The sequence below is a fragment of the Anopheles marshallii genome, chromosome 2 (genome assembly GCF_943734725.1).
Source record: "Anopheles marshallii chromosome 2, idAnoMarsDA_429_01, whole genome shotgun sequence".
Taxonomy (NCBI): domain Eukaryota; kingdom Metazoa; phylum Arthropoda; class Insecta; order Diptera; family Culicidae; genus Anopheles; species Anopheles marshallii.
In genome coordinates, this window is record NC_071326.1 from 56,899,242 (window position 1) to 56,918,858 (window position 19,617).

General features: G+C 45.1%; 3 protein-coding genes across 3 annotated transcripts; 1 reads left to right on the plus strand and 2 right to left on the minus strand.

Annotated features, from left to right (window-relative positions):
- Nucleotides 1-400: 400 nt before the first annotated feature.
- LOC128719191 (1,4-alpha-glucan-branching enzyme) lies at nt 401-3,522 on the minus strand. The gene is made up of 4 exons (XM_053812814.1): nt 3,437-3,522; nt 2,760-2,929; nt 1,586-2,276; nt 401-1,505 (listed from the first exon to the last, which is right to left on the minus strand). Exons 1-4 carry the CDS (start codon nt 3,520-3,522, stop codon nt 401-403), a joined length of 2,052 nt encoding a protein of 683 aa, XP_053668789.1.
- Nucleotides 3,523-4,400: 878 nt separating this feature from the next.
- Nucleotides 4,401-7,255, plus strand: LOC128709841 (succinate dehydrogenase [ubiquinone] flavoprotein subunit, mitochondrial). The gene is made up of 3 exons (XM_053804865.1): nt 4,401-4,454; nt 4,909-6,654; nt 7,076-7,255. Exons 1-3 carry the CDS (start codon nt 4,401-4,403, stop codon nt 7,253-7,255), a joined length of 1,980 nt encoding a protein of 659 aa, XP_053660840.1.
- Nucleotides 7,256-8,716: 1,461 nt separating this feature from the next.
- LOC128718211 (sodium channel protein Nach-like) lies at nt 8,717-15,123 on the minus strand. Its single transcript, XM_053811879.1, has 7 exons — nt 14,917-15,123; nt 10,272-10,711; nt 9,754-10,189; nt 9,343-9,688; nt 9,153-9,267; nt 8,959-9,068; nt 8,717-8,886 (listed from the first exon to the last, which is right to left on the minus strand). The coding sequence occupies exons 1-7, from the start codon at nt 15,121-15,123 to the stop codon at nt 8,717-8,719; spliced, it is 1,824 nt and encodes a 607-aa protein (XP_053667854.1).
- Nucleotides 15,124-19,617: the final 4,494 nt, after the last annotated feature.

Genomic DNA, 19,617 nt, shown 5'->3' on the forward strand with positions numbered 1-19,617 from the left:
TCGTGTTTGGCAAACAGATGCAATACGCTTTACAAACAAAACATACTTAACAGTGCTTTAAACAGATAAGCTTTTACGAATGATAAACTCTGTTATGAGATTTTCGTAGATACCGGAATAAAACGGGAAAATTGAAACACCAGCACTGTTCCGATGGTTCTGATACAGCAGCATACTTCTTGTAGAATGAATGAAAGAACGAAAAATTGTTCCTAATTTGCTTGTTTAGTTTATTGATCTTTACAGAATCTATTTTTACACTACTTATATAGCACTATACCATTGTAACGATCAACATATTGAAAACGTAACTAACCAAATTGTTCCGCCAGGAGTAACGTCATGCGTGTCCCAGTTATAACTCTCATAATGCCTTTCTCACACACGTCCGATACATCCTTTACTGTGGCGCGAGGATGCAAGCGGTTCTGCAGGGCAGATATAGCTGCATGTAGTTCCGACGGCCAGCCCAACCCTCCGGGAATGTATGATGCTCGACATTCTTATCGATACGATTGAAACCCCCAAATTCTGCATCATCCGAGCTTAGCACAATGCGATACTTACCGGCCAGCTCCACGCCGATACGATAATCGGTAAAACTTTTGGTGCTGTGAAAGTTGAACAGAAACAGCAGATTGTTGCGCTCGAATGCGATCACCTTATCATCCTCGTGCTTCCAACTGACGTACGCCGGCAGGCAATCGAGCCAGTGGTACTTTTCCTCAGCATGGTGCATCGCACGATCGAACTCGTTCAGGAAGCGATACTTTAGAATTTGATCATCGACCAAATGCCACTGCCGGCGTGCATAGTGATACGACTCTTGGTTACCGATGCGCGGAAAGTCTAACCACTCCGGATGCCCGAATTCGTTGCCCATAAAGTTGAGATAAGCCTCCCCACCAAGGGCGTGCGTGATCAGACGGATCATCTTGTGCAGCGCAATGCCACGGTCAATGATAAGGCTGGAATCGGACAGGGTAGACATGTGCGTGTACATCTCCTTGTCCATTAGCCAGAAAGCGATCGTTTTATCACCAACCAGCGCCTGATCGTGCGATTCGGCATAGGCGACCGTGTTCTCCTTCCACCGACGGTTCGTAAGCGTGTGCACGATGTTACCAATGTTCCAATCTTCGTCACTCTTCGTTTTCAACACCTGTATCCACTTGTCCGGGATGGCCATGCCAAGACGATAGTCAAATCCAACACCTCCTTCCTCGGTTGGGCGACAGAGTGTTGGCATGCCGCTGACGTCCTCTGCAATCGTGATTACGTTAGGGTCCATCTCGTGCAGGAAGTAGTTGGCGATGGCCAGATAAATGAGTGCTTCCGTGTCGACGTTCAGCCCAAAGTACTCATTGTAATCGCCAGAGAAACCTTCCCCAATGCCACGGGAGTGGTACAGCATTGAGGTAACACCGTCGAAACGATATCCATCGAAGTTGTATTCATCGCGCCACCAGCGAAGGTTCGATAGAAGGAATCGAAGCACTTCATACCTGAAATGCAGCATAATAGTACATTAGTGCAATTTTAATTGGCGAGAGATTTATGTTCAATGTCAAAGTAAGATACTTACTCGGAGTAATTGAAAAGGCGACTGTCCCAGAGCGTATGATCTCCACGAGCTCCATCATGAAAGTAGCAGGCATTGGTACCATCGAACTGGTTCAGTCCATCTTGCGTGTTTTTGCTCGCATGCGAATGTACCACATCGAGAAGCACAAAGATACCGTGTTCATGCGCCTTATCCACCATGTACTTCAACTCATCAGGCGTTCCGTAGCGGCTGGAGGCAGCAAAGAAACTAGTAATCTGATACCCGAAGCTAGCGTAATACGCGTGCTCCATGATGGCCATCACCTGTATGGTGTTGTAGCCCAGCTTTGCTATGCGTGGAACGATATTGTCGGCAAAGTTCCGATACGTCCCCACGCCGTATTCTTCCGTTGCGATACCAACATGGCACTCGTAAATACGCAGCGCACGCGGACGAGTAGGTTTCTGGTGGCGGAACATGTACTTTTCATGCGCCGGAGGATGCCATACGCGCTGTTGAAAATTTACTCCCAATTCTTTGGGTGGTGGCACGACATACTTTGCCCACGGTGACAGACGATCGATGAGCGAACCGTCCTGCTTGCGTATAATCACCTTGATCTCGGACAGGTGTTGGATTACGCAGGAACCGTCCGGATTCGGCGGGATTTTGAGTTCCCATTTTCCAAAGGGTTGTTTTTCGTACGGCGTTGCTAACCATTGCCAGTTATCTGGTGGGCGAAATGTTTAAGAAAATCTCCTTAATCCTTGTGAAATGTAAATCGTCAAGAAGTTTACTTCTGCATTGAAAAGTGGAAAATGTTCATTTTGCCGCAAGTTCGTATGAAGGTCATTCTTTGGAACACAATCCCTCCCCTCCCATTTGCAGCTTGTTGCGTTTGTTAAGGGAATAGTGCTTAAGGGGTTGGATAGAGTCTTATGTTATTGCATGCGATGATAAGAGTTGCGTGTAATAATGATTATTTAATGTTTAGATTATTTAATAGGCTACACTTCTCTTGTGACAAAGTGATATGAGTTCGCTAAATCTGCGACGGTGTAGGTCATGTTTAGCAGATGTTTTAGATTACAGCAAGCGTCTTGGAAAGGACAAAAACAATCTTATCAACAATTCCAAAGACCAAGTAGAGGTCAATAGTTGCGGAACAACAGAAATGATGGCTACAGTGGTAGGAAAGTGTAATTTTACTCACTGAAATCTCCTGTTAGGAACACTTCCTTGGCGCCGGGAGCCCATTCACGGGCGACAACACTGTTGTCCTGGGCGATATGCAAACCGTAGTACTTATATCCTTGGGTAAATTCATTCAATCCACCCTCCAGCTCGTTCAACCGTTTGATCCAACCTCGGAATTCGGTGTTTCTAAGAAAGCCGGTAGCAAAATATATATATTCATAGATGATAGAAAAGTATTATGGCTTGTTTCCCAAACATCATCCAACGCAGTAGGCGACTGTTGTGAATTTCTTCCCGTGCAATCTTCTCACCAGCTGATAGCCGGTGACCGTCGGTTGATCTTGTTCGAATCATGTTGTCCTTATCGTCAGAAATGCACGCATGCTAAGATCAAACCAACATAGACGATTGCACGTCGCGTACGCGGCTCATTCTAAGCGCACCGAACGACAATGACCTTGATGTGACATTCATTAAACACGGTCAGCTTAGGAAGGTAATGGTGAGATTTTCGTAAACTAAACTCCTCTATTGCAAAGTAAAGGTTTCGAGTTAAAAGTTCAGCAACGCCATACGGTATCAAATTACACTGGTTACGTTTCGATTACACGATGCACTACTGCCGTTGTGTCGTATAAGCGGCATCGGGAAGCGAAGTGTCGTGGTAAGCGGAAGAAACGATTGGAAGCTTACCTGCGCCGAATTTCTTGCTCGTGTGAATTGAGGTACGGGTCCAGATCAAATAGCTTTTTCAAATTCACTTGCGGTTCGTTTGCCATGTTGCAATGAGTGGATATAATGTAGAACGTTGTTCAAAATGCACAAACGATGAACACCTATTGACGTTATGTACCGTGATGGTACTTATCAGCGGGCAATTACCAAGAGAGCGTTAGAGATGCAGCACCTCCGATCCACTACGCAACGAATAACGAAATGATCGGAACGAGCTTCGTCGCCAAGTTCGAGACACAATCCGATCAGGATTGGAAGAAGAACACCAGGATGGATGCCATCCGATGTAATGTTTTGTTTGCAACCGCTTGTGGAAAGTTAAGTCTTACAATACAGTATTGAAGTGAGATGTGATGGTTTGCTGCGGACATCATTTTTTTAAAAAAAGAACATTTTTATTTCGGCTTTTTTGGGCTAAATAAATTAGCGCCACCGACAAAAGAGTGTGCGGAAGAAAACATCACAAAAAGTAAACAAAACAACAAACAGCTCTAGCGTTTCGTCGGCAAAACGCTTAATCGATTAATGACAGCTCGAGAAACGGTACCAGCCGTCTAATCAATGTTAGGTCGTGATTACACCACACCTAAATGCAAAATATCGTTTATTTTAGCGGTAATCTCACGGAATGAATCTGAAAAAGTATTCGTTGCAGTAAAAAATAATTTAAAAGAAAATTAAAACTATACTCGGGTAGTAACGTTACATTGCAATTGTATACATTTTTATTTTGCTGTCACTTGAAAGGGCCAGAAAGTGCCACTCTGTGTGACATTATCATCTGTGTTTTCCGATTCTTTTCCTCCCGCGGTGTCAAAATCGCACACGAAGTTGTGTGTTGGAGTGGGAAGATAAAATTAGCAGTTTTCCTTTCACTAGTAGTGTGAATTTACTTTTCAAATCATCTGTGAGTTGGTACGAGATGAGCGGAATGATACGACTTCCAACGGTGCTAGCCAAGAACGCGCTTTCCGCGGTAAGTGTATGCGGATTTAGAAACGGTGAGAGAAGCTCGCCATTTACCACGAGTGTCACGAAAAGCGGTCAGATTTTCACCGCCCGTTCCAGATGAATTTGTTGCGAGTGAGATTACACAACGTTGTGCAAATTGCGCTGATGGGAATAACGGTTGTTACCGTATGCGATGGTCGGCTCGTGGCGTTATGTAATGAGTTTAGATAAATAATTAGCGATGTTTTCAGTAGCATTGAAAAATGGTTGAAATCTAACGTTTGTTGAAGAACGGTAGAATGAAATTTCACAACACCTAATCGGCCGTAGTAGTGGGAGAGGGCACAACCTGCTGAGACAGTCCAGATCATTCCGCTGGACTGTTGCTTATAGGTTATGTGTGTTTATTATCTTCCGTGGGTATTCTGATAATCAAGGATTTTGGCATATGTGTTTTTCACGATATCTTCTTACCGTAGGTTCGAGGCCTGACTGCTGGTACGTCACAACGCAACTTGCATTTCACCGTTGGACAGAATACTGCCAAATCGAACCCAGATGCCATTTCGCGAGAATATCCTGTCGTTGATCATACCTACGATGCGGTGGTGGTTGGTGCTGGCGGAGCTGGTCTCCGTGCCGCATTTGGGCTGGTAGCGGAAGGGTTTAAGACGGCCGTGATCACAAAGCTGTTCCCCACGCGTTCTCACACCGTGGCCGCACAGGGTGGTATCAATGCCGCACTGGGAAACATGGAAGAAGACGACTGGAAATGGCACATGTATGATACGGTGAAGGGTTCTGATTGGTTGGGCGATCAGGACGCTATTCACTATATGACCCGCGAAGCACCAAAGGCTGTTATCGAGCTAGAGAACTACGGAATGCCGTTCTCCCGGACGCCCGATGGTAAGATCTATCAACGTGCGTTTGGTGGGCAGAGTTTGAAGTATGGCAAAGGAGGCCAGGCGCATCGCTGCTGTTGCGTGGCGGATCGTACCGGACATTCGCTGCTGCACACACTATACGGTCAGTCATTAAGCTACGACTGCAACTATTTCATCGAATATTTTGCTATGGATTTGCTGATGCAAAATGGGGAGTGTGTCGGTGTGATTGCGATGAACCTGGAGGACGGTAGCATCCATCGTTTCCGGGCGAAGAACACAGTGCTGGCCACGGGTGGTTACGGGCGTGCGTACTTCTCTTGCACCTCGGCACACACCTGCACCGGAGACGGAACGGCAATGGTTGCACGAGCCGGCCTACCGTCGGAAGATTTGGAGTTTGTGCAGTTCCATCCGACCGGTATCTACGGTGCCGGTTGTCTGATTACGGAAGGATGCCGCGGAGAGGGTGGCTATCTAATAAATTCACAGGGCGAACGGTTCATGGAGCGCTACGCACCGGTTGCGAAGGATTTGGCATCGCGTGACGTCGTGTCACGTTCGATGACGATTGAAATTCGCGAAGGCCGCGGATGTGGCCCAGAGAAGGATCACGTTTATCTGCAGCTGCACCATCTGCCCCCAGAGCAGCTGGCTCAGCGGCTTCCCGGTATTTCCGAGACGGCGATGATTTTCGCTGGTGTTGATGTAACCCGTGAACCCATTCCCGTGCTGCCGACCGTGCATTATAATATGGGTGGCGTGCCGACAAATTATAAGGGCCAGGTGCTGACCACAGAGAATGGTGCTGATCGCATCGTGCCAGGACTGTACGCTTGCGGTGAATCCGCATGTTCTTCGGTGCATGGTGCTAATCGTCTCGGTGCTAATTCGCTGTTGGATCTGGTGGTGTTTGGTCGTGCTTGCGCTAAAACGATCGCCCAGGAAAATCGCCCAGGCGAGAAGGTTCAGGAACTGAAACCAAATGCAGGCGAAGCATCGGTGTCCAATTTGGATTGGGTGCGTAACGCAGATGGGCAGCTGCCGACCTCGACACTGCGTTTGAATATGCAAAAGACCATGCAAACACATGCTGCCGTTTTCCGTGAGGAGAAAACGCTACAAGAAGGTGTGCGTAAGATGAGCGACATCTACAAAACCATCAAGGATGTGAAAGTATCGGATCGCTCGCTTGTGTGGAACTCGGATCTAGTGGAAACGTTGGAGCTGCAAAATTTGTTGCTGAACGCCAACATGACAATTGTAGCCGCTGAAAACCGTAAAGAATCCCGAGGTGCTCACGCCCGTGAAGATTATAAGCAGCGTATCGATGAATATGTAAGTAAAATTGAGGCAAATAGATTTATGTCGTGTCGATTGAGACGTTTATAGAATGGTGATAATTGTTGTTAATCGTTTGCGGTAGTGATGTGTAAAGTGAGCGTGTGAACTGGTAAAATCTCGCCCGATGAACAAAGTTATACAATTTTGTGATATATTTACATACGCTTGCATGTTATATATTTGATAATACGTCAATTTAGTAGAATCCAATCTCTAAACTAGTTGATTTCAAGAATCAAGATAGACATATAATATGCGCGAGTAAAATTGTGTTTACGTTGACAACAAAAAACATAATGATGTCACGTGTTTGAACGCATGAATTTCACCACTGGTAGAAATTGTGTAAAATGCCGGCTTTTCCCTGTGTTTCTTATTACCCTTTTTAAAATTTCCTTTACATTTCCCGCTACAGGACTTCAGCAAACCTCTTGAAGGACAGCAGAAGAAACCAGTGGAAGAACATTGGCGCAAGCACACGCTGACGTGGATCGATCCAGCCACCGGTAACGTCACCATCGATTACCGTCCGGTCATTGACGAAACGCTCAGCGAGGAGTGTGCCACCGTACCGCCAGCCATTAGGTCCTACTAAGCAAAATAACAACAACACTCGAAAGATGTTTGCTGCCGTGTGATCTATTTTTTGGGGAGTGTAACGCTACCACGTCGAAGAAGAAAAAAATCAGCTCAACGTCATCATCCTCACGCTGTTGCATCTTGTTTTGACCGTTAGCGAGAAGCGTATGAGATGTTTGCAGCTTGGCCCGGCTATAGAAAGTATTATGTGAGTATCGGGGGCATATGTGCTTATTGTAATGACCTTGACCAACGAGATCGCTACCTAGTTTACAATTGAGTAAAGTTAATGAGGCATACAATCAACTTACTGATAACGGAGACAGGCGCCTTTCGATTGGCGTAAGCAATTGCTAGGTGCATCACTAATCGTGATTAGTTATTTTTTTCTTTCTTTCGTCTTTCCTTTCAGTAACAACGTACAGTTCAGGTCACACCCCATTACTGTTTATTTATTGCATCTTGATTGGCGACACTTTGCGTAGGAATGTGTAAGAAAAGAAAAAAGCGAATACCACACAACGACAAATAAATAGAACGGCGTTGAAAGCGAGTGAACAAGCGAGCGAGTTGTGCAAACCTGCCATTGTTCCAAATATCTAACAACTTGCAAGTAAGGAAATAGCAAACCAGTGAGCGATTTGCCAAAATATTACAGCGATGTGTAACTTGGCGCAACTCTGCAAAAAGGGAAAACAACAAACAAAATGAGACGTAGTGAGAAAACTTTAAGCAATTCGATATATTTATTTAGATTTTTTTCGTTACTGTAGGAAACCAAAAACCAAAAGCAAAAGCCTCAAATTCTTAATTGGTGTACTTCATTAGATTTAGTAAATGCAACGATGCAACAAAAACAAACAGAAAAATCCATTGCATTGAAAGTCAAAAATGAACCAAATGATCGATAATAAACGTTTCTGTACGCCTTAACGCAATAAAACATTCAAACGGATGTGTTATGGTTGCATCAAAGAATACATTGAGACAATGAAATTGGAATATGATCGTACTACTACAAGTTCCGCTATCCGTTGTACATAGCAACGGTTCTTTTGTTTTTACTTTCATAAATGCCGGTAATGGAATTTTATTGTAGGTTTAATTTCATTTCTTATTGAGAGCAGTAATAGTAACTCGAAAGACGTACACCCGATTATTCACAAAATAAAAGTACAATACAACAACCAATGTGATTTAGTTTGTTTTGTTTCTAAAGCACATAAAAAAATCAATCTTCTTTAACGTAAGATGTACCTCATGCGATGTGTGTTGTACATACTGTTGTAATATTTTCTCATATGAGAAATATGCTTGACAGTGTGTACAGTAATACCATAAATTGTAATGAAAAAAATCTATGAAAACCAAAAAAATGTATAAACAAGTATAAAGAATTGTTGTATTCTTATTCACAAATCGCAAAATTTCAAGATGTAACTTATCGGGGCATATGTCGATCTTCTTTTGTGTTGGATTAGAACTTTTGCAACCGTGCAAAAGGTGCCACAAGTTTGATCTGTTGCTCTTGACGATATTTCAGTTTAGAATATATTTTTCGCAAGCGAAACGCTGTAAAAAATAGTACTTCGAATAATGAGAGAACGCTTATTCCAAGGCACAAACTAAATGCTCCACCAAGATTTGCTGGCAAAGGAAGAGAAAAATATGATCGACTTTACTTTTCTATGCAAGCTAAATAATCTTGCAGATACTTACAAAGCAATGAGATCCATGACACCACGACAATGCGCCTGTTAGCCGCAACAACCTGGTTGCTCATGAAGATGTGAAAAATAAACTCAAAATCGGAAAGATTCGTTTCCTTGCTGTTAAATTAAGGAAATAATATTGAGCACAATGTGTTAGTATAAGCAGATACGAGACAGTTTACTACTGTACGTTATACATACTAAAAGGGATTAATGGAGAAGTTGTAAGCAGAAAATTCGGATACAATCGAAGCCGTTTTGTACGTGACGTCACTGCAGGACGGTAAGCAGTTACATTTTAACCTTTTGAACATGTCTGGGGAAATATAATCAAACAAGAAGCGAGTTTTAAACATACGATACAGAAAATCGCGCATTTGGAAATACTTGCAATAGTTTTCCACAAAGCACATCGAATCGTACACAGTACAGTTTCTAACACCTTGCCCTGGTCGGCTGTCCGTGGGTTTGGGCAGATGAAATGGATGACAACCGCATTTCCGGTGTACCTCGTTTCGTAAACATTGCAGCGTACAAGCTGGTTGGCGATAGTTTGCAATTGGTGGATTAAAGTCACTGCCCACAATACAATCCCGTTGGTTTTGGGGTAAAGCCAGCACTTGCTCTGAGCAGCGTGAATCCGTCGGAAGCACATTGACGAATGTTTCCTTGTGCAATCGTATCAGCGTTAGCGGAGAGGCTTCAACCGCGAAATCGTGTGGATGATGTATCATGAGCTAGCGTATGTTGGTTATTAGATTAGCTACGGAATTGGTGTAATAAAGTTGGGCTCGTAACTCACCATAAATCCTTCCGAGTAGAGTGCGCCAGATTTACCATCCGACGCCTGCGGATAGCCAGTTCCAATGACGCTCAGCCCACCATGCATACCGTACGTATTGACAACGAAAGGTTCCTTGCTTCCTCGCATGTTTGGATGATAGTTGAAAGAGCAACAGGCACCGTAGTGGCTAGTGGAACCTATCCACCCGAGGAAAGCGTGTTTGGCAAAGCAGGGAAACTTTTTGCCCGCCCAGTAGCACACCAGTATGAAATCTTCACATATCATGCCCAGTTCATCGATGGCCTGTTCGATGGTGTAGTTGTTAAGCAGTAGAACCTGATCGATCATTCTTAAGTCTTGCTGCCTTGGGAAGGTCCATTGGTGCTCGGTAAAATAGCCTAGGGATGGTAAAGTTTTGAGCACCGAATCTTTCGTAGCGCCTAGAGGCAGTTTGCTTTGTAATGATAAAGATGCAAGTACATCAGTTTCCAATTCATCCCGCTCATTTCTTCAAACATCGTTTCTGTTTTACTTACATCTTTTCGACGAACCGCTCTGCCTTATAATCCACAACGCTCTGCGGATGGCACAGGGTTATACCTGGAAAGGGGACTTGCACGATCTTCATTTCTGATGCAATCGTCATTCGCGTTGGTGAGTCGATAAACTTTTGCCAAAGCAGATAGATAAGCACGGTTCCAAAGACGAAGAAACCCACTATGATGGCAATCCACAGTAGCCGCGCGAACCCGATCGTAACTTGCCGTTGCAGGTAGTACATGCCATGAATTTTGGACATGGATGCAAAATCGTAAAACGTATCACAAATGGCATGCCACACTAGTTTCACCGTACCTAGAGCTTGGTTGAAGTTCGATTTATTATGTTGGCGATTTTGGTAGTGTGGCAACTGTGAAACTCGTACCGGCCTCGGTTGAAATATTCCCGTCACTGGTGGATTGGTCATGGGTGCCATCTAATTGCAAACGTGTACCAAAACGAGACTGGAAATACAGTTATGATGTGGACTCCTTTTATATATTACCTTAGGAGATCGAATTTGTGAATAATTGAATAATGACTTCACTAAACACGACGACATACCCGCCAAAGCTTGTTTGCATAATTACCTACTCAACAACTAGCTTCTTGCGGGACTGGAGATTCGTGTGGAATCATATAATAATATTGTTGTTACAGAATACACGCAACTAAATGTTCTCCATCGCAAAAGTCGAGGCACCGACTGCTCAAAGCATTCCCATCTCCGACAGGTCAAGCTGTACTTTATCCAGCGCTCCTCTACGCCGAACGGGTCGCTTATGCGGCATATCACTGCTACGCTAGCTTTTGGCTCTTCCTCCTACCCCACGTGCCTGTGGGGATGGAAGAAACAATTTAGAGGAACAATTCTTTCGTAGGAACGATTCGATGGATTTCGGATTGCTGTGGAAGTATTATATACGTCTTACTGGCTTGGTAGTTCAGATAGTAGAGAGCATTTATTGATCAACAATTTTCCTACGTCTGTAAGGACGAAACGAAGTTCGTCTTCGCTAGTTCCGTTGATTCTCCTGAGTCGAGCGTTTGACATATGTGCGGATCCTGTAACGCTCATTTCATGTAACGCTACACGCACTACTCAGAAATACCGCCAACTATAGTATGTTGCACCCTCCGAATGGAAATGTCGAGAGCGCTGGGGTCTTCCCTCAGTACCATAGGACATAGAAGATTACCGGACGTATCAAGTTTCGATGTATGCTGCATTTCGTGTCTTGGTGGAGTTGTATGTGGAGGCGTATGTGAGCATCGAAACTATAAGGGTTCTATATAGTCCCAGCTTTGGTTGTGGCGTCAGGTGTTTTTGGTTCAGCAGTTTGCTTGGACTACATAAGAAACATACGCCGAGTATATTTACGCTATATGTGAACTAGGCAAAAAGGGACATGTTGACGAAGAATCCCTATGTGAGTATGTAGTGCAGGAAATTGACGATAAACCTTCAAACAAAGCGTGTTTGATCGGTATGAAAACTGTAAAAGACCCGAAAAGCCAAATAAAAACGTATGAAAAATTGACCGCGCTGATCCGGGAACAGCGATCGAAACGACCGGGTACTGCTAAGAACCCAGACGGAAACAAACAACAGACGCCAACTGTTAGTGTTAAATGCCGGAAAACGGGGCAAATCGCAAAAGATTGTCCGAACAAAGCAGATGGATCTCTGTATTTTGGCTGCGGCAAGCCAGGTCACCGTGCTAGGGAGTGCAGTGAAAACCCTAGTGCTTCGGGGAACGTGAACCTAATCAGTGGTGATAAAGGAGGAACGATCACCACGAAGATCGTAGAAAAGAGTTGATCACTCTATTTGAAACCGGCAGCCAGTATAATCTTTTGTCAGAAGGTACTTAAAAGGCTATCGGTTGTTTGAGCGTCCGGTGAAATTGATAAAAGTGCCAAACGAGCGTATGTTTCCTTTTTGACACTCTCCAAGCCGATTGGCATACCCACAAGAAAAAGCGGTGGACGATCAGGTGGAAGAATAGAGAGTGAAAGGAATTGTACGAAGTTCATCCTCGGACTTTGCCAGCCGTGTGGTCGTAGTGAATAAGAAGGATGGTAGCAACCTTGTGTATAGATTATAGGAAACTGAAGAGTATGATTGTAAAGGATGGATTCCCGATTCCAATAATCGACGATGTTTTGCAAAAAACTCCAAAGTGCGAAGTGGTTTTCTGTAATGGACCTTGGATTTTTTCATGTTCAAATCGAGGAATCTTGTAAAAAATACACGGCCTTTACGAATTTGGTCGAATCTTCTTCTTCTTTATTTTATCGAGGGGGACCAACATCCCAGAAGGGAAAGCCTGCTCGTATGCAGGAACCGCCACGGTCATGGAACTGACCGATTTGCATCAGCACCTACGGACTAAAAGCCCCTCTATCCTCAGAACTGTTGACGGATCGCCGGAAAGGCATTACTTCACCAACAGCCTTTTAGGGCACAATCGGTGTTAAAGCCCGCTTCTCCCACGGCAGCGCATTGTGGTCCTTGGCCAGAGGGCCAGAGGGCCAGAGGCGAAAATAGACGGCTACACCGCAGCAGCAAGACGAAAATGCAATCATCAGCCACAGCAGGTGCCGTCATTCGGTTACTTGGCTATCCGGAGATAGCTAGTTAACCAACTACTAAACAGGCCAGCTCATCTGAATATTCAATTAATGAGCCGACCCTCCTTAGCTTCGCGCAAGCCGGCGTTCGTTGCGTATTGTACGCTGTTGAAGCCTGACCATAACGGTCCTGATACCTCCATTTATCATCGCCCAGGCATCTTTGCTACTTGTAATAAGAGCAATGATATTGCTCGGGGAGATGGTAGTAGTCATAGCCCGCTCAACCCGGACTCGCAGAACTCTCGCAGCAGAATATAGCGAGTTCCAACGACTAGACTACTCCGGACATCGGACACATGGCAGATGAGATGAAATTCATCCGCTGGAGAAACTCGTTGTGCCATGTCCTGTAAGGAACTGGGAAAGGTAGAAGTCTACTTCCCCATATTTCCGGTCCAGCCACGCTTTCACCTCCGGAATCATAACTCTAGTCCACATTCTATGGTCAGAGGAGCTCCACTCCTGCTGTCACTGAAGGATCGAGGACTCTCGTTCGACTTTCCTGACACTTTCTATGTCTTCTCCTGTCGCTAAACGCCGATAGTAGACCCGGGAGTCTTCATCTATCAGTATGTGCAGAGGCACCATGCACGCGACCACACAAGAGGCATCATGTGATGCCGTTCGGAATGCACTTGCTACACGATGTGCCACAATTCGATAGAATCGAATGTCGGCGACACTCGAAACGTAAAGATCTGGCCCACACAGGAGCCGCATAACGCACCACAGCCGTGACGGTAGTAGCAACGACTTTACGCCGACTACTCCGTGGTCCATACCTGTTTGGCATCATCTGTGTCAGCATATTCATGATCCTCGTCGCTTTCTCAATAGCATAGTGAATGTGTTGAGTGTACTCAAGACGATCATCTGATGTCTTGATGATGAAGCCCAGGTACTTCAAACTGCGAGACGACTGAATCACGTGATTTCCGACTCTGATAGATGAACACTGCTGACCCCGATGAGAGCTGACCAGGATATATTCTGTTTTGGATGGTGCTAGCTCTAACCGCACTGATTACAGCCATGAGCAATATATATTGCAATATAATTGCAATCGATTCCTCCAAAGTTCTCTCGATGTCTCGGATCTTACTACCTCGCACCGTCAATACAATGTCTTCAGCGAAACCAGTCAGTGTCGCCCCTGTTGGAAGGGGTAGTGACAGGACGCCATTGTACATAATGTTCCAAAGGGTCGGCCCGAGGACACCCGCTGTTATTCTGCGCGATACTGTGCCTTCAGAGGTCTCATATGATAAGACTTGACCTCTGAAGTAATCCCCTATTAAGTCATAGTCATAGTCACATTAATTCTTCTAAGTGCTACTGCTATGGCGAGCCAACTCGCATTATTGATTGCGGTCCTCACATCAAGCGTGATAATCGCACAATAGTGGTTGCTGTATCGGTTCTTGGACCTTGCCTGTTCCGCTATGGCGACTACGCTGAGGATCGCATTCACAGTCGATCTACCTTTCCGAAAGCCAAACTGCCTATCGGACAGGGCCCCTGTAGAATCGACTTGCTGGTTTAGTCGGTTTAGAATACACCTCTCTAATCCTTTACCCGGCCCGTCGATTAATAGAATTGGCCGACTCGATCCTAAGTCCTCCGGCGGCTTCCCCGGATTAGGAGGAAGCTACATCTACATCTACTCTTTCTTCGGCCGCCGTTTGCCACATTAAGTGGAACGAGTCCACGCAATGGTTTTGGTTATGTTGCATAGCTCTAACCATTGCGTTTCTTACATACGACATGACGCTTCGGGCACGCGGCGCTAGCCGTGGTGTGTTTTGATGCCACGTCACCCGAACAATCCAGACAGGCCATCTGGTTAGAGCATTCGCTCCGCTTGTGGCCCTCTTGACCGCAGTTCATGCACAGCTTGCTTCGATCCTCCTTGGTGGCGGCATAGCTCAGATGCCCTGTGCACCAACATTTGAAACTGCGTGATATTCGCCGAGCCTGGCGAATGTGGCAGACACTCCAGCCTACCTTAAGCTCCCCGATTGTGGCTATCCCTGATCTGATCTGATCTGCTTCTGGGACACCCAATTTTATTGAAGCTGTTTGGGTGCCAGCTTCGCGACCCTTGCGGAGTCGGATCATGCTTTCATCGATCGAGATCTCTGCTTGCTCCTTCAGAGCCTCGGCGATCCCCCCAACTGTCGCGATCTCATCCAGATCGCGTAGCTCCAACATCTTCGTTGGAGCGAGAGGCCGAATAGTGGCCTTCTCATTCAGCGCCTCCGCTATAACAGGCGCAACCGAATGTGCGGATTCGCCCGCTTCAGCTCAATCAGCATATTGCCGTTTTGAGCGCGACGAATCTTCGCCACTTGTTGCCCGACTTGCTTCAGGCTTTCGTTCGTGCGAAGTCCTTTCAGGATCTCCGCATAGGACACCGACTCTTGCGAGGCAACCAGGATTGCTTATGGTCGCTTGCGCTGCTTGTTCTTCTTGGCCTTCTTGGCCTTCTGTGGTGGAGCTGGCTTGGGCTTCTCCAAAGCCTTTCGCGGCTTGACCGCATCCACCTTCTTTTGTGCCTGTGCGGCAATTTCGAATAGCCTTTAGCACGCGCTCCTTTTTCGTCTGTACGACGAATTCGTCTTTCTGCTTTTGCGGCGTAGATGTCTGCACCGCTTCGTCCTTAGCAGAGTTTGCCTTCTCCGCTCGCGCCTTTCACGCTTCTTTCTCCCGGAAGAGATCCTCGAGTAGCTCCAGGACTTTGCGAAGTAGTTTAGGCTTAGCCTCCACCACTTCATCCTGGCGCGCACTATCCACCAAGGCCCGGAACTTCCCAAGGACTGCTGTTGGGCCGTCCTTTTTGGGCTTTTTGGCCCTGCGATTCAGACCCACGCTGGCTTTCGTTAAAGCCAGCACTTGCTGGATCAAGAGCGACGTAGACGCATCATCGTCGCTCTCCACTTCGATAACTTCGTTAGTTTTTGAATGTATGACTTCCATGTGATATGGGCCCCAACTCCAGTCCGCTATCTCCGTCCGCTAACTGTAGTCCCTTCATACGATCCCTTTGCATGAAGGGAGATCCCGCGAGGGTTGAAGTGTAGCCTTCATGGGGCTACATATCAGTGCCAGATCACGGTAAAGCAGGGCCTTGGCTCACCTGCACCTACAGTAGCCGGACGGCTAGTCCGGCCGTAGACATCGAGCGCTACTGAAGACTTGCCAGGTTTTAACGGAGACGGACTCACCATTAATCCTGCCGCCGTTTCAAGGAGGTTCCACCCTCCCTTACTAAGGGACAGGTCTGGTTCATCCGCCAGCTTCTAAGCAATCACTCCATCGTGTTCAGAATCTCTGTATCCAACCGCTACTGAGATGGAAACCTAGATGGATGATTTGATAGTGTTCGCGAAGACAGAAGAGGATTGTTTACGCAAAACTAAAAAAAAGTGTTGGAGACAGCAGCTGCACATGGGTTCGTGGTGAATTGGAAAAAATGTAAGTTCATGCAGTCCTCGGTACAATTTTTAGGACATAACATAGAAAGCGGAACATAACATAGAACGATTTCACCGAGTTCGGAGAAAATCAAAGCTGTTTCTATGTTTAGTGTGCCGAAAAACGTAAAAGCAAGCGTTCTTAGGGCTTACGAGTAAGTACTGGTAAGTGAACCGGTGTTGCGGCTATACCAGATAGAAGCGGAAACAGAGCTAGACACTGACGCATCGCAAGAAGGATATGGTGCGGTTTTGCTTTAACGCTACGATGGTAAGTTTCACCCAGTATTCTTCTGGAGCAAGAAGACAACGGATGCAGAGGCGCGAAAAGACAGTTATGTTTTGGAAGCTAAGGCGGTCTATCTTGCGATCAAGAAGTTTCGTCATTACTTGCTAGGTGTTCAGTTTAAGCTGGTTACGGATTGTAGTGCGTTTAAGCAAACGCTTCAGAAACCGGAAGTTGCACGAGAAGTGCTACCGTGGGTAGTTTACTTACAAGACTTTTTTTTTGAGACAGAACACAGATCTGGGACCAAACTGGGTTCAACTGGGATCTGGGTTCAAACATGTATACTATTTAAGTCGCAATCAGCTGCGTGTAATGATCGTAGGGAGCGAAGTAACAGCATGAAAACGAGATGGGCAAAGAAAAGATGAGATGATAAAGGCGGTATGCGAAATACTTGCAAATCAACCGTATTGATCATATAAGCTGAAAGGAGGTCTATTGTATCATACAGCTGAAGGAATTGATTTGAAGGTAATTCCTAAAGGAATGGAATTCATTCACTGTGAATGAGCATAACAATGGGCATTTTGGTGTATAGAAAACCATACACAATCTAAAACAAAATTACTGGATACCTCATGTAGAACAGAAAACCAGACGAATTATTGATAACTGCGTGAAATGCATTATTTGCAACAAAAAAGTAGGGCTCAAAGAAGGATATTTACACCCAATCGAAATGGGAGATAGACCGTTGCAGACGTGGCACATAGATCATGTAGGGCCAATGGATGCGACTAGCAAAAGATACAAATATGTTCTAACCATAGTGGACGCATTTTCGAAATTTGTGTGGTTGTATCCCACAAAAACAACAAGGGCTGAGGAAACAGTTCAGAAAATATAATGTTGGTCCACCATATTCGGAAACACAGAGCGAATAGTTAGTGATAGGGGGACAGTTTTCACTTCATTACTCTTTGCGGAACATATGAAAGATAGCGGAATTGAGAATGTAGTTTGCACGACAGGTGTACATTGCGGTAATGGACAGGCAGAACGAGTTAACAGAACAGTTCCGACAGCACTTGCTAAACTCTCTGCGAAAGAACCCGCGAAGTGGTTCAAATGGATTGCGCAAGTGCAACGTGCTGTGAATGCGCATGTTAATTCGTCGACTAAGAAAACACCATTCAGGTTAATGTTTGGGGTTGAAATGCGAAACGGAAAATTGGATGGATGCATTAACAAAAATAATTGATGTTGAAATGTGTGAAGGTTTTGAAAAGAAAAGGCTGGAAATCAGAATGGAAGCCAAAGAGATTATAACGAAAGCTCAGCTAGATTACGAAAACGAAAACCAGCAACAGAGTATAATGTGGGTGATTTGGTAGCCATAAAGCGTACCCAGTTCATAGCCGGCAAGAAATTAGCAAGCGAATTCTTAGGGCCGTACTAAGTAATACAGGTTAACAAAAATGGTCGGCATAAAGTTCTAAAAGTGGCCGAGGGTGAAGGATCATCTATTACTACAGCCAGTGTTAATAACATGAAATTATGGTCATATGTAGCTGCCACCCAAGAAACAGAATCATCAGATGATGAAGATGAAGGAGAAAAAATAGGGCCTTGATGGTAGCCGCTACCATCATCATTACCATCACTACCATCATCCAGGCTTCACACGAACGGACCGGACCTAAATCCCATCCGAACCAATCCCGCGTACACAGGACTGACTATCCAGCTACGGGCAAATAAAATCACAGAAAGCCAAAAATGGCAGGTCTATACCTGTTGCAGTTGTTGTGCCAGTAAAGAAGAAGAAAAGGTGAAATTTAAGGCGACTTCAATAGTACTATATATGGGGCGGCCCGGTGGCATGATGGTAGTGGCGCCGGTCTTCACACGAACGGACCGGACCAACATCCCATAAGGGCCAATCCCCCGTAGCAAGGACTGACTATCCGGCTACGTAGTAAAATAAGTCGATACGGCCAGGCCGTTCTAAGGAAAAAAAAATAGTACTATATACAGTTATGAGTATAGAACCACAGCTGTTTATTGAAAACCGAAATACGTGTTTGTCGTTTGGACATTGATGCCGATCTGACATCTGACTGATCTGCCGATTGGATGCATATGTAAAGCTGTCGGTAATGGTGGTAATAGTATCGGTATGTAATACAGGTGTAACGCAGGACCGCACTGCGTGATCCCGTCTGGTCATAACTATACACTTCACCTTCATGTACGTCTCTAGTTAGGATTTGTTGGCAGGGTCGCTGGTGCCGAAGTTTTGGTGAGAATAGTTTGTTAACACCGCAGTACTCCTGTAATTCATGCATTTCACGATGCTTATCTCCCTGTATATTGGGTAGATGATACCAGCACCACAATCTCAAGGCATCGATTCATTATAATGTGTAAGCCGATATATTATCATGGAACCTCACTAATAATTCGATGAATTCCATATCCTAGGTGTCTGACGCAGAGGCGGGTCTCCCTATAAGTGGACTGAGCGGTCGCGGGCAATAAAGGGAGCCCCGAGATATAGCACAGATCTTGAATCAAAAAGCATTACTTAGCCGTAATTATTGCGGATGGTGTTTCGATAGTTTGTTAGCTTGCCATTTCTGATTTTCTTTATTTTGTTTTAACTGTTTGTATACTATCAGCCAAATGGGTAGGGGGACACTCAAAGCTGTTGAATTGAGAAGACGTAAGGTTTGGTTGAGTAATATCTAGCTCAGACGATCCAAACGATTCTATCCGTTCTGTTCTGCGGCATCTTTATTTATGCTCAATTTTACATTGTGGTTTTTACTCTATTTGTTAAACAATGTGAACCAGAATGACCTCAATATTATTCCTTATTATTTATAGTGCAATAATTGCTCAAAGTTGGCGTTGAGTTCACGCGGGTTTGTAAGAATGCTTACTTTGCTTAACACATCACCTGAACGTTCTTCAGCGCCTTATATTGTTTATGTTTTCATT

Bases quoted from the DNA above. Each gene is read 5' to 3' on its own strand.
- LOC128719191 (XM_053812814.1), bottom strand. From the start codon at position 3,522: ATGGCAAACGAACCGCAAGTGAATTTGAAAAAGCTATTTGATCTGGAC. The intron at 2,277-2,759 runs GTGAGTAAAATT...TTCGCCCACCAG, and splicing joins GTTCCTAACAGGAGATTTCA to ATAACTGGCAATGGTTAGCA. The intron at 1,506-1,585 runs GTAAGTATCTTA...GCTGCATTTCAG, and splicing joins CGCCTTTTCAATTACTCCGA to GTATGAAGTGCTTCGATTCC.
- LOC128718211 (XM_053811879.1), bottom strand. From the start codon at position 15,123: ATGTTGGAGCTACGCGATCTGGATGAGATCGCGACAGTTGGGGGGATC. The intron at 9,268-9,342 runs GCAAGTATTTCC...ATATTTCCCCAG, and splicing joins GTGCTTTGTGGAAAACTATT to ACATGTTCAAAAGGTTAAAA. The intron at 8,887-8,958 runs GTAAGTATCTGC...TTCCTTTGCCAG, and splicing joins GTCATGGATCTCATTGCTTT to CAAATCTTGGTGGAGCATTT.
- LOC128709841 (XM_053804865.1), top strand. From the start codon at position 4,401: ATGAGCGGAATGATACGACTTCCAACGGTGCTAGCCAAGAACGCGCTT. The intron at 4,455-4,908 runs GTAAGTGTATGC...TTCTTACCGTAG, and splicing joins CCAAGAACGCGCTTTCCGCG to GTTCGAGGCCTGACTGCTGG. The intron at 6,655-7,075 runs GTAAGTAAAATT...TTCCCGCTACAG, and splicing joins AGCAGCGTATCGATGAATAT to GACTTCAGCAAACCTCTTGA.